This window comes from Peromyscus leucopus, chromosome 6, assembly GCF_004664715.2.
Source record: "Peromyscus leucopus breed LL Stock chromosome 6, UCI_PerLeu_2.1, whole genome shotgun sequence".
In the NCBI taxonomy this organism is placed as follows: Eukaryota; Metazoa; Chordata; class Mammalia; order Rodentia; family Cricetidae; genus Peromyscus; species Peromyscus leucopus.
Genome location: NC_051068.1, coordinates 91,321,142 through 91,334,977, shown reverse-complemented (window position 1 = coordinate 91,334,977; position 13,836 = coordinate 91,321,142). Strand labels below are relative to the sequence as shown.

Below are 13,836 nucleotides of genomic sequence, written 5' to 3'. Positions count from 1 at the left end.
CACTAACCCAACCAGCTTTGCTCAAGAGTACTTAGTATTGATTTCAAGTACTGTTAGTTTTGCAGATGTCATTGCTTGTTACTCATTTTGTTATTAAATGGATCACATTCAAAGAGAAATGAGTTGAGGGCACATTACTAATACAAAGGAAAAAATAAAATTTTAAGAGATATATACATATCTTAAAAATTAAGTATAAATATTTTTATAATATTTATCATATAATGTTTACATATTTTATATACTATTCCCTCAAACGATACTTAGGGGCTTTGAAGATATCTAACTTGATGACAGTGGAAAGTTCAGTCTACCAAATAAAGTCCCTATGTCCTCAGAGAATCGTACAGTTCTGATTCTTTTATGCCATTGTTTCCAGTGTAGTAGCTATAGTGCGATGTTTTCTGTGTCCAAAGTTTTCATCTTGAGTCCCATGTCATAAGAGTAGCAGGCTCCTTGATGAATCTTTCAATGTTCATCAAAATTCTTTTGATGCTTTTTAATATGAACAGCTGTAGTCATTTTATTTCTTTTTCTTTTTTCTTTTTGTTACATGCTTTTTAATATGAACAGCTGTAGTCATTTTATTTCTTTTTCTTTTTTCTTTTCTTTTTATTATTAAGATTTTTTCTATTCATTCTACATACCAACCACAGATTTCCCCTCTCCTCCATCCTCCTGTCCCCCAGTTCTCTCCCCAACGCACCCCCCATCCCCACCTCCTCCAAGGCAAGGCCTCCCATGGGGAGCCAGCAGAGCCTGGTACATTCAGCTGAGGCAGGTCCAAGCCTCTCCCCCTGCATCAAGCCAACAAACCAGGAAATGATAGTTTACACTCAACTTCCATGTCCAATAAAAATTCTATTGAATTACAAGAATGCTTAGCAATTTGTCGTTTTGTTAAGTGCTGACCTTTGGAGGGTGAAAGCTAAAGTATCAGTGTCTCTTGTTCTCTAGCAAAACTTTAACATAACTTAGTTTCCCTGAAAACCAGTTCAGGACTAGTGCAAGGAGTACAGCTTATTAAATATGATATTCCCCGTTTTGCCAAGTTATCAATCTTGATTGCTCTACTTAGGATTACTATTTCTCCCCCATGCACTCATTCTGAAACTTTATATACACACCAAGTCATTTATTTTAATTTTTCTTAAAAAAAAATAATATTCAGAGGTTATAGTCTTTGATTCTTTTTTTTTTTTTTTTTTTTTTTTTTTTTTTTTTTTTTTTTTTTTTTTTTTTTTTCGAGACAGGTTTCTCTGTGTAGTTTGCGCTTTCTGATCTCGCTTTGGAGACAGCTGGCTCGAACTCACAGAGATCCGCCTGCCTCTGCTCCGAGTGCTGGATTAAAGGCGTGCGCCACCACCGCCCGGCAGTCTTGATTCTTAATGTGGAAATTATGTCCTTGTTGTTGTTGTTGTTGTTGTTTTATGTATGATCATCTTTATGGACAAGAATAAAAGTAAGCCAATGGATACATACCAAGAAATCGGACAGTTCGACGTACCAGTGGGTTTATATAGCAACAGTCTCCAGTTAAAATAGTCTTTTCCTGGTTTTCAAAATCCCTTGTGGCTAACTGTAGGCAAAACACGGCGGTTTCTCCAACTATTATCTTGCAAAGAAATAGAAGATTAAAGAGTGTTAGAGTTTCACCAGCATGCAAGTTATTTTTACTTAAAAGGTGGTAACTATCTCAATGTAAAACTAAAGCACAATTGCTAAGTAGACCCTTTAATTTTCGGTTTTTGTCAGCAGACACAAATCATATTTCTCTCAATTTTAGGAAATATTAAAATGACAGATTTTTAAAATAAAAATATACTATAATACTTGATATATACAGACGTTCTTAAGGAAATTCTCAGTTATTCTAGTGTGTAATTTTCAATTTTGAAAAACTGACTGTACTTTGCTTAAATCTGACTCTTCTCTAAAATTCAAAACATATATTCTATAATCAATGTATATAACATGTATATAATATATGCATATATGTATGAATGAAAATGGCACAGTGAACTCCATTAATTTGTGCTGTTAGTATTCATGGAAAAAATACCATAATAAAAGATGATGATAAAAGTAGATTTTCTGCAACAATTTTTGAAAAGATCTTGTATAGACATATTGATTTGAAAGCATATCAATATAGTACCTTTATGAGGGGAAAAAATCAATTCATGGATATTTAACCTTGTGATGATTCCATTCTGAGACATTATCAAGAAGTTTAACAATTACTCTATTATTTACACTTTACTAAAAATGTGTTATTTTAATCTTCATCAGACATATGAAGTAGAATATTGCCATACCTCTTTACAAGTGAAGAAACTGAGTGCTTGCTTGGGAACTAGTGTTGAGGACTAGGCTTTGACCTGACTTCCTTGTTCTTGCTTGCAAAGACCTGACTATGTTCTACTAATCATTGTACAGTTGCAGTAGTTTTCATACATTTCCTCAGTGAGGTGTTAGAGCAAGAATTCCTTCATTTTACATATAACAGCATGGAAACTTGGGGGAGTTAAATATTTAGTTCTCTTTCAGACTAATAAAAAGCCAAGCATAAATTTTTGACTTAACCTGAGAACTCAGATTCCATTTAAGACCATGGACAAAGCATAAGATACAACATTAATGAAGATGTTTCAACAGGACAGCTCAGCAGGTAAAGTACAACACAAACTTGGCTACCTGAGTTAGATCCCCAGAACCCATGCAAAGAAGAAAAGAAAGAAGTGACTCCCCAAAGTTATTCTTCAATCTCCGCATGCACACCATGGCATGAGTACCTACCCAGTATTAAGAAAGTGAAATAAATTTTACATTAAAATTAAGTGAAAAAGTAACTGGAGCCAAACATTTGCCTGCTTATTCGTCCCTGTTGGTTTTGATTTCAATCTATCTTGTTAAGGTTAATTAAGACATTCTAAGGAGAGAACAGGTGCAAGCCATGTCAGTTTGAAGAATAAGCATAGGCCATGCCAGCTAGAAAAATGGACCACACAAGCCAGGAGAACAGATAGGAAAACTTGGACAGAAAATCCCTGCTGGGCCATAGACCATACAGCAGGCATAACTCCAGATAGGCAGCCACTTGTGGACCTTCTCCACTCTCTAGGTGCCTCCCCACACTATCCCCAATCTCTATTCTCTTCCTCATCATTTTCTACCCTCCAATGTTGGTAGATAGCCTAGAAGCCAGAAGTCCCGTCCTCAACTGTGACAAAGACTCATTGTTGGAATGGCTGTTAGAAATCCAGGCTGCAAAGACCAGAAGATAAAAGAGGAAACAGGAACCAAAGGGGGAAAATACCCATCCAATAAAGAAGAACTCATAAATCAGTACCAAGACCCCAAATCACCCAGATGCCTTGATGCCAGTATAAGAATTCAATCAACAACAGCCAGGGCAATATGTCACCACCAGAGCCTGGCTGTTTACTGTAGCAAGCCCTGAATATTCCAACACAGCAGAAGCACAAGAAATTGCTTTAAAACCCAACTTTATGAAGATGATAGAGGTTCTCACAGAGGAAATGAATAAATCCCTCAAAGAAATCCAGGAAAGCACAAACAATTGTAGTAAATGAATAAATCTCTGAAAGAAAGTCAAGAAAAACAAACATTTGAAGGAAATAAAACTGTTCAAGACCTGAAAATGGAAGTAGAAGCAAAAAAGAAAACAAAATCTGTGAGAATTCTGTAAATGGAAAATCTAGGTAAGCAAACAGGAGCTACAGATGCAAACATCACCAACGGATTACATGAGATGGAAGAGTAATCTCAGATGTTGAAGAAAACAATAGAAGAAATAGATACAGAAGTCCAAGAAAATGTTAAATCTAAAAAAAACCCTGGCACAGAACACCCAAGAAATCTGGGACACTATAAAAAGACCAAACGTAGGAATAATAGGAATAGAAGAAGGAGAAGAATCTTAACTCAAAGACACAGAAAATATTTTTAACAAAATCATAGAAGAAAAATTTCCTAACCTAAAAGAGGATGCACCTATAAAGTACAAGAAGCTTACAGAACACTAAATAGATTGGACCAGAAAAGAAAATCCCCTTACCACATAATAATCAAAACACTAAACATACGGAACAAAGAAAGCATACTAAAGGCTGCAAAGGAAAAAGGCCAAGTAACATAAAAAGGCAGACCTATTAAAATTACACCCAACTTCTCAGTGGAGAATCTAAAAGCCAGAAGGGCCTGGAAAGATGTCCTGCAGATTCTAAGAGACCACACATGCCAGCCCAGACGTGGCAGAACTTTCAATCACCATAGATGGAGAAAACAAGATGGTTCACAACAAAGTTAAATTTAAATAATATCTATCTACCAATCCAGCCCGACAAAAGCACTATAAGGAAAGCTACATATAAGGAAACCTACCTAAGGAGGTTAACTACACCCATGAAAATATTAAAATGACAGATTTTTAAAAGAGAAGTAGACTATAGTACTTGATATATATAGACGTTCTTGAAATTCTCAGTTATTCTAGTGTGCAATTTTCACTTTTGAAAAACTGACTGTACCTTACTTAAATCGGAATCTTCTCTAAAATTCAAAACAGATTTTCTATAATCAATATATATGTGTGTGTATATATATGTATGTATATATATATATATATATATATATATATTCATGAAAACACAGGAAATAAGAAAACATAAGAAATAAATAATCTCACACCAGCAAAACCAAAAGAAGGGAAACAGACACACACATACTACCACAATAAAAAATAACGGGAAGTAGCAATCATTGGTCATTAATATCTTTCAATATCAATGGATTCAATTCCCTAATAAAAAGACACATCCTAACAAAATGGATGTGAAAACAGGATCCATTCTTCTACTTCATACAAGAAATACACTTCAACATCAGAGATAGACTTTACCTCAGAGTAAAGGGTAGAAAAAGATTTTTCCAAAAAATTGGACATAAGAAGCAAGCTGTGAAGCTGTTCCAACATCTAACAAAATAGACTTCTAACCAAATTAACCAAAAAAGACAGGCAAGGGCACTTCATACTTATCAAAGAAAAAAATTCAACAAGATGATGTTTCAATTCTTATTTTTTGGGGGGACGTATATCAAGACAGGGTTTCTCTGTGTAGCTTTGGAGCCTGTCCTGGATCTTGCTCTATAGACCAGGCTGCCTCAAACTCACAGATATCCACCTGGCTCTGCCTCCCCAGTGCTGGGATTAAAGGCATGCTCTACTACCGCCTGGCAATGCTTCAATTCTTAACATCTATGCTCCAAATGCAAGGACACCCACATTTATAAAAAAGATTACTAAAGCTTAAATCACACATCACCCTCACAAACTAATAGTGGGAGACATCAATACTCCACTCTCACCAATGGATAGATCATCCAGACAAAAAACGAAACAGAGAAATAATGGAGCTGACACACATTTTGAACCAAATGGACCTAGCAGATATCTACAGAACATTTTATCCAAACACAAAAGAAAATACCTTTTTCTCAGCAATTCACTTTGGACTTTGTCCAAAATTTACCACATATTCAATCACAAAGCAAGTCTCAACAGATAGAAGAAAATTGAAATAACCCCTTACATCCTATCAGACCACCACAATTAAAGCTGGATTTCAACAACATGGAAACTGATCAACTCTCTACTGAATGACTACTGGGTCAAGGCGGAAATGAAGAAATTAAAGATTTCCTGGAATTCAATGAAAATGAATGGACAACACACCCAAACTGATGGAACACAATGAAGCAGTATTAACGAGGAAAGGTCACTAAGTGCTTACGTAAAGAAATTAGAGATCTCATACTAGCACCTTAGCAACATACCTGAAAGTTCTAGGACAAAAAGAAGTAAACACACCCAAGAGGAGTAGACAGCAGGAAATAATCAACTGAGGTCTGAAACCAATAAAATAGAAACAAAGAGAACAATACAAAGAATCAATGAAACAAAAGATTTGGTTCTCTGAGGAAAATCAACAAGATAGACAGTCCTTCATCCAAACTGATTAAAAAGCAGAGAGAAAATGCAAATTAACAAAATCAGAAATGAAAAGGGATACATAACAACAGACAACAATTGAATCCAAAGAATGATTAGGTCATATTTTAAAAAACTGGAATCCACAAAATTTATGAGTCTAAAAAATGAAGTTTTCTCTATATGTAACACTTCCAAAGTTAAATCAAGATCAGATAAACAATTGAAATATACCTATAACCTCTAAGGAAATGAAAACAGTCATTAAAAGGCTTCCAGCCAAAAACAGCCCAGGACCCAATGGTTTTAGTGTAGAATTCTACCAGATTTTCAAAGACCTAATACCAGCACTCCTCAAATTATTCCACAAAATAGAAACAGAAGGAACATTGTCAAATTCATTTTATGAGGCCACAGTCACCCTGATACCCAAACTACACAAAGATGCAACAAAGAAAGAGAATCACAGACAGATTTCCTTCATGAACATTGATGCAAACATACTCAATAAAACACTCCCAGACTGAATTCAAGAATACATCAAAAAGATCATCCACCATGATCAAGTAGGCTTCACCCCAGAGATGCAGGGGTGGTTCAACATACAAAAATCTGTTAATGTAATCCACCATATAAACAAACTGAAAGAAAAAAAACCCACATGATCATCTCATTAGATGCTGAAAAGGACTTTGGCAAAATACAACACCCCCTTCATGATAAAAGTCTTAGGGAAATCAGGAATACAAGGAATATACCTAAACACAATAAATGCAATTTATAGCAATCCTAGAGTAAACATTAAATGAAAAGAAACTCAAAGCAATTCACTTAAAATCAAGAACAAGACAAAGCTGTCCTCTCTCTCTTTGTCTGCTCAATATAGTACTTGAAGTTCTAGCTAGAACAATAAGACAACTAAAGGATATCAAGGGGATACAAATTGGAAAGAAAGAAGTCAAAGTATTGCTATTTGTAGATGATATGATAGTGTACATAAGAGATCCTGAAATTCTACCAGGAACTTCTACAGCTGATAAACATCTTCAGGAAAGTTGCTGGATACAAGATTAACTCAGAAAAATTTAGTAGCTGTCTTATATACAAGTTACAAACTAGCAAACAGGCTGAGAAAGAAATCAGGGAAACAACACCCTTCACAATAGCCACAGATAATATAAAATATCTTGGGGTAACTCTAACCAAGAAAGTGAAAGACCTGGATGACAATAACTTCAAGTCTTTGAAAAAAGAAATTGAGGAAGATATCAAAAAATGGAATGATCCTCAATGCTCATGGATCAGATTCAACACAATCCCCATCAATATTCCAACACAGTTCTTTACAGACCTTGAAAGAATAATAGTCAACTTCATATGAAAAGTAAAACACGGTGGCAAAAACAATTATGGACAATGAAAGAACTTCCAGAGGTATCATTCCCCGAATGTCAAGCTATATTACAAAGCTATAGTAACAAAAACAGCATAGTATTGGAATTAAAAACAGACAGGTTGATCAATGGAATCAAATCAAAGACCCAGAAATAAATCCATACACTTATGGACAGCTGATTTTTGATAAAGAATCCAGAAATATAGAAAGGAAAAAAGAAAGCATCTTCAATAAATGGTGCTGGTTTAACTGGATATTGTCATGTAGAAAAATTCTAATAAATCCTTATCTGTCACTCTACACAAAACTCAAGTCCCAGTGAATCAAAAATCATCATAAAACCAGATGTACTGAACCTGATAGAAGAGAAAGTGGAGAATAGCCTTGAACACATTGGCAGAGGAGACAACTTCCTGAACAGATTGCCAATAGCACAGGCACTTAGATCAATAATCAATAAATGGGACTTCATGAAACTGAAAAGCTTCTGTAAGGCGAAGGGCACCATCAATAGGATAAAAAGGCAACCCACAGAATGTGAAAAGATTATCACCAGCTCCACATCTGACAGAGGGCTAATATCCAAAATATATAAAGAACCCAAGAAACTAGACATCAACAAACTAAATAATCCAATTAAATAATGGGTTACAGACTTAAACAGAGAATTCTAAACAGAAGAATCTCAAATGGCCAAAAAAGCTAAAAGTAATGTTCAACATCCTTAGCCATCAGGGAAATGCAAATCAAAATGACTTTGAGATTCCATCTAATTACCTGTCAGAATGGCTAAGGTCAAAAATATAAGTGATAGCTCATGATGGCAAGGCTGTGGAACAAGGGAAAGACTCCTCCATTGCTGGTAGGAGTCCAGCCACTTTGGAAATCAGTATGATGGTTTCTCAGAAAATTGGGAATCGATCTACCTCAAGACCCAGCTATCCCATCACTGGGCATGTACCCATATGATGCTCCACCCTACCACAAGGACACTTGCTCAACTATGTTCACAACAGCTTTATTTATTAGAAACTGGAAACATCTTAGATGTCTCTCAACCAAAGAATGAATAGAGAAAATATAGTACATTCTTTGGTATTATTCAGCATTTAAATGACATCATGAAATTTGCAGGCAAATGGATGAAACAACAACAACAAAAAAAAAAAAAAATCCTGAGTGAGGCTGTAAAAGATATAAAAGATAATCATTCTACAAGACTTAGACCCAGAGAGACTAAGTAACAAGGATGGCTCAAGGGAGGGATATATGAATCTCTCTGGGAAGGCGAAATAGAATAGCTTTTGTGGGTGAACTGGGGCAGATCACAATATCAGAAGTGGGGAAGGAGAGTACTGAGAGAGACGACTGGGATTGAGGCATTTCAGAGGCAAAGTAGAAACCTAGTGCAACAGAAACTCCCAGGAATCTACAGGGTGACCCTAACAAAGACTCCTAGAAATGGTGGGGGTGGGGGGTAATGGAGCCTGAACAAACCATCTTCTGTAACCAGGCAAGACTTCTAGTGGAGGGTCTGGGACTGGGACATCAACCCAATCACAAAACCTTTGACCTACAATTTATCCTGCCTGCAAAATGTGCTGGGGTCAAGGTAGCACAGAAGTTGTGGGAGTGGCCAGCCAGTGACTGATGCAGCCTGAAACCCACACTGTGAGAGGGAGCCCATGCATGACAACAGAGATTGGATACCCCAGAGACCTAGGACAGAACTGAACATGGAAAAAAAATCAGTGAAATGATTGCTAATGATACTCTGCTATACCAGTAGACCAGAGCCTGAAGTAGTAGACTAGTAGATAATTGCTGAAAAAGAGACAGAAACATTGTAAGGACCAGAGGGGTCAAGGGCACCACAAGAACATGGCCCATAGAATCAACTTACTAGGGCTCATAAGGGCTCACATAGAATGAACCAGCAACCAGGGAGCCTGCATAGGACTGACCTAAGCCCTCTGCATCTATGTTGTGGTTGTGTAGCTTGATGTTCTTGTGGGATTCCTAACAGTGGGAACAGGGGCTGTCTCTGACTCTTTTGCCTGATTTTGGGACCCTTTTCCTCCCATTGGGTTTCCTCCACCAGCATTGATTTAAGGATTTATGCCTAGTCTTATTGTAACTGGTTATGCCATGTTTGGTTGACATCCCTGGGAGGCCTGCTCTTTTCTGAAGGGAAACAGAGTAGATCTAAGGGAGAGATGAGGTAGGAGGAGGGGCTGACAGAAGAGGAGAGAAGGGAAACTATGGTTGCAATGAAATATATGATAGAAAAATAAACAAATAAATAGAAAACAACAAAAAACGATCCTCTAAGGAGTCCCTGACATTCCCTAGGTGCTACAGTTTGCTTATGTCCCCCAAAATTCATACATCAGAAACATTCCCCCAAGCATTGTATATGATCCTGCTTTGGTTATCAAAGGAATAACAAAACTGTTCCAAATAAACTGAACTTTCCACAGGCCACTGAAGGGAATTGGCTGAGAAGTTGATGGGTTAAAACACACCCTGATGACAGATGATTGCTGGTTTTCATATCTATTGCTCTCTATTTAAACCTAAACTTCTAGGCTAGAAGATGGCTCAGTGAATAAAAGCACTTACCACTCTTCCAGAGAACCTGAGTTTTGTTCCCAGTACCTACACTGGGCAGCTAACAACTGCCTGAAATCTCAACTCTAGGGAATTCAGTTCCCTCTATTTGGTTCTCATGAGCACCCACAGACATGTAGCATATACTCCCACACACATGCACACACACACATGCACACACACACACACACACACACACACACACACACACAAATAAAATAAAATAAATCTTAAAAAAGAGTTAAAAGAATAAGAAATATAAACTTCATGTCAGGTTCCCAATGATGGACATGGAGAGTCAGTGGGCCTCTTTCTTTGCTTCTCTTTTGAATGTGGCCATATTGAAGAAGCTTTTTTTCTGTTTTTCATGATTACTTCTCTGTATAATTGACTCATTGAGGATGGATGGCCAAGCCAAGGTTGTTAGGGCTGCCAAAGCTCAGGATTTGACCCTGGAAACTCCAGGAAAATCCCTGTCTTGGGTATTTTGTTATAGAAATGGAAAACTAAAACATCAAAGCAATGTGTTGGAGGCCATGATGATGTTTAATCTGTGTACCCCATTAAAGTTTATCTGAGGATCAGAGGAAAAAGCCAGACACTATAGTAAACATAGAGGTCAGGCAATGGTAGCACATGCAGTTAATCCTATCATTCTGAAGGCAGAGATCCATCTGGATCTCTGTGAGTTAAAGGCCACACTGGGAACAGAGCCAGGTGTGGTGGTACATACCTTTAATCCCAGCACTAACCATAAAGGTCTGGAGGTTTGTACAGACAGACAGGAAGTGACAGAGCTGGGCAGGAAGAGGAAGTGATGTAGCTGGACAGAGAGAGGAAATGAAATAGCAGATCTCTCAGCTTTTTACCCCAATATCTGGCTCCAGGTTTTTATTAATAAGACTGTTTAACAATTTGTCTACAAGAGGCTCTATAAAAATTACTGTCTACTATAATAAGATATTCAAAATAGGAAAGCACAGAAAGTTAGATGTTTTTCCACCCCAGTGTGAGAAGCAGCTTAGATAACTTTTCCTTCTCTCTTCCTCTGTTTCCTTTTGTTACTACATCTATGTATCTATCTATCTATCTGTTTATCTATCTATCTATTTATCTATCTATCTATTGTAGTGGTTAGCCATTACAGATGCCCCAACTTTACAAGAGAACTTTGGATGACTGTACAGGCTGCCAGCTGTCTCTGTCTACCCTGCAAGACTCCCGAAAGTTGCTTGCATCCTTCTCCCATTTCTCAGGTAGCATTATATCCTTCTGAGGTCTTTGATGTGGTTGAAGACTAGATAGTTATAATTTCCTCAGTTATGATAAAAGATGAGTTAGATATAAAACCTTAGACTCACATATATAAGATAGATAGGATATCTTCTTTAATATTGCAACTGTAATTCTTGCTTGATAATTGTTTTGTTATATGTAATTTTACTATATTAAAGTTAAAACCTTCCTTTTTGAAAAAGAAGAAAAGGGGAAGTGCTGTTGATATTGCTTTGTATAAATAAAACACTGATTGGCCAGTGGCCAGACAGGAAGTGTAGGCAGGACTAACAGAGTGGAGAATTGGGAGAACAGGAAGGCAGAGGGAAAGACTGGTGAGCTGCCACCATGACAAGTGAGATGTAAGGTACCAGTAAGCCATGAGCCATGTGGCAAAGTATAGATTAATAGACATGGGTTAATTTAAGATGGAAGAAGTAGATAACAAGAAGCCTACCACAGCCATACAGTTTATAAGTAATATAAGCATCTGAGTGATTATTTTATATGTGGGTTGTGGGACTGCGGGGGCTTGGTGGGACCTGGAGAGAAGCTCTCTAGCTACAATCTATCTATCATATATATATATATATATATATATATATATATATATATATATATACATATCCCAAGACAGTAGGAGTTCAAGGTTAAACCAGAACAAACTGAGATGAACTGCAATTAAGTCTAGTCTTCTCTGTCTAGTTAAGGCTGGGTTGTATTAAAAAAGATTGAAAACTTCCAACTTCCTCCTGCATTTTAACTTTGCCTTGGGTGAAGCAGAGAAGCTGTGTGATAAAACAGGTCATCTGGCCAAAGAAGACACAGAACTGTTTTTCATGGCTGCATCACCCATCACCAGGGCCTTAGGAGAAGTTAAGCAGAGAAGCTGTGTGTTTGGTATGTCCTTAGCTCCCTCTCCGAATATATCCTTCATATAGTCCTGTTTTCTTGGCTGTGTCTCAAAAGCAATGACAACTGTGATGCTTTCTGGGAAAAAGTTAATTTGCACTGTTTGGGCACAAAATGTCCCATATAAACGGAGTCTACTCCATCCACTCTGTGATTTCTTGGTTCCCTACACAATTGCTGCATTCCTTCTGTGTACCACAGCCTTTGCCACTGGGCCTGCACCACCCTGCTGACATTGCCTCACATGACCCTGAACCCCCTCTTAGGCTGTGAACATTATTGTTTTCCTAAATACACCCATGTTTTACAGCAGTTCTGGGTGGGTATACTTGTACATGGGAGTGCAGTGCCCACAGAGGCCAGAAAAGGATGTCAGATCCTCTGGAGCTGGATTGTTATGAGCCGCCTGACATAGGTGATGGGAACTGAACTTGAATCTTCTGAAAAAGCTGTACATGTTTTTAACTTTTGAGCCACCCCTCTAGTCATTTCATTTGATATTTTGGGCTGTTTCTTTGAACTTATCTCTCGAGTTCAAGATAAGGCTCTGATAGATTGTTAGAGCAACCGTAGAATGCAGGTCTGGCTTTCAGAAGGATGAAAACAAGGTAAGTATTCATAGAGCAGCTATGATGTAAGATGGTGTGTGACTCCACAGAAAGAAGGATGACATTGTCAGCTATTATGTGTGTATCTAATCTCTAACCACCACCAACCCCAGTTAGGTTTTGAGATAGCCCTCTAGCCTGAGACCTAGTTCCGTATGTTTAATCTACTTTGACTCCTCAGAATATTGTGAATAGCCAGTGATGCCCACTGGATACATGGATGAATTCCATCCTCAGAACGTATCTTCAATAGATCCAAATGTCCTAGTCTATGTTTTTTTTAACCTTTCACTTGACTGAAGATACCAACTTCTTCCTTGTTGCTGTGAAGGGGTCTAATACTCTGCTTCCTGTAACCAGATCTTGGTAACTTTTTTTTTTTCATTTTACATATGGATCCCAGTTCACCCTCCTTCCCCTTCCCCTCCTTTCTCTTCCCCCAACACGGAGACAGTTGACCCAAGCTGGTGGGAGTTCATGGACTCTGGCCTGTCAGAACATGCATGGGACCTTGGTAACTCTCAATCATTAAATGGCTACCAGACTACGAACTGCTCTCTTTGGGCCACTGGCCCTAGGGTCACTCTCCCACGTAGCCCCCTCACATGGCCCTTGCTGTTTGCACTGCTGCCTATTTCACATTTCCAAGTTTCCTACTTATGGACTGCAGACGTTAGCCAATGCCATTGGCTATGATAAGGAATCCAAAGTCAAAGTAGATTAAACATACGGAACTAGGTCTCAGGCTAGAGGGCTATCTCAAAGCCTAATTGGGTTGGTGGTGGTTGGAGATTAGATACACACATAATAGCTGACAATGTCATCCTTCTTTCTGTGGAGTCACACACCATCTTACATCATAGCTGCTCTATGAATACTTACCTTGTTTTCATCCTTCTGAAAGCCAGACCTGCATTCTACGGTTGCTCTAACAATCTATCAGAGCCTTATCTTGAACTCAAGAGATAGGTTGAAAGAAGCAGCCCAAAATATCAAATGAAGGGACTAGAGGGGTGGCTCAA

At 37.8% G+C, this 13,836-nt stretch overlaps 1 protein-coding gene across 2 annotated transcripts in view; it reads right to left on the bottom strand.

Annotated features, from left to right (window-relative positions):
- Positions 1–13,836, bottom strand: part of Plppr5 (phospholipid phosphatase related 5) — a 115,766-nt gene that overhangs the window by 58,707 nt on the left and 43,223 nt on the right. For both annotated transcript variants that reach the window (XM_028890172.2, XM_028890171.2), the window contains exon 2: positions 1,483–1,615. In XM_028890172.2, coding sequence (XP_028746005.1) covers positions 1,483–1,615 — 133 coding nt within the window. The remainder of the gene's footprint in view (positions 1–1,482; positions 1,616–13,836) is intronic.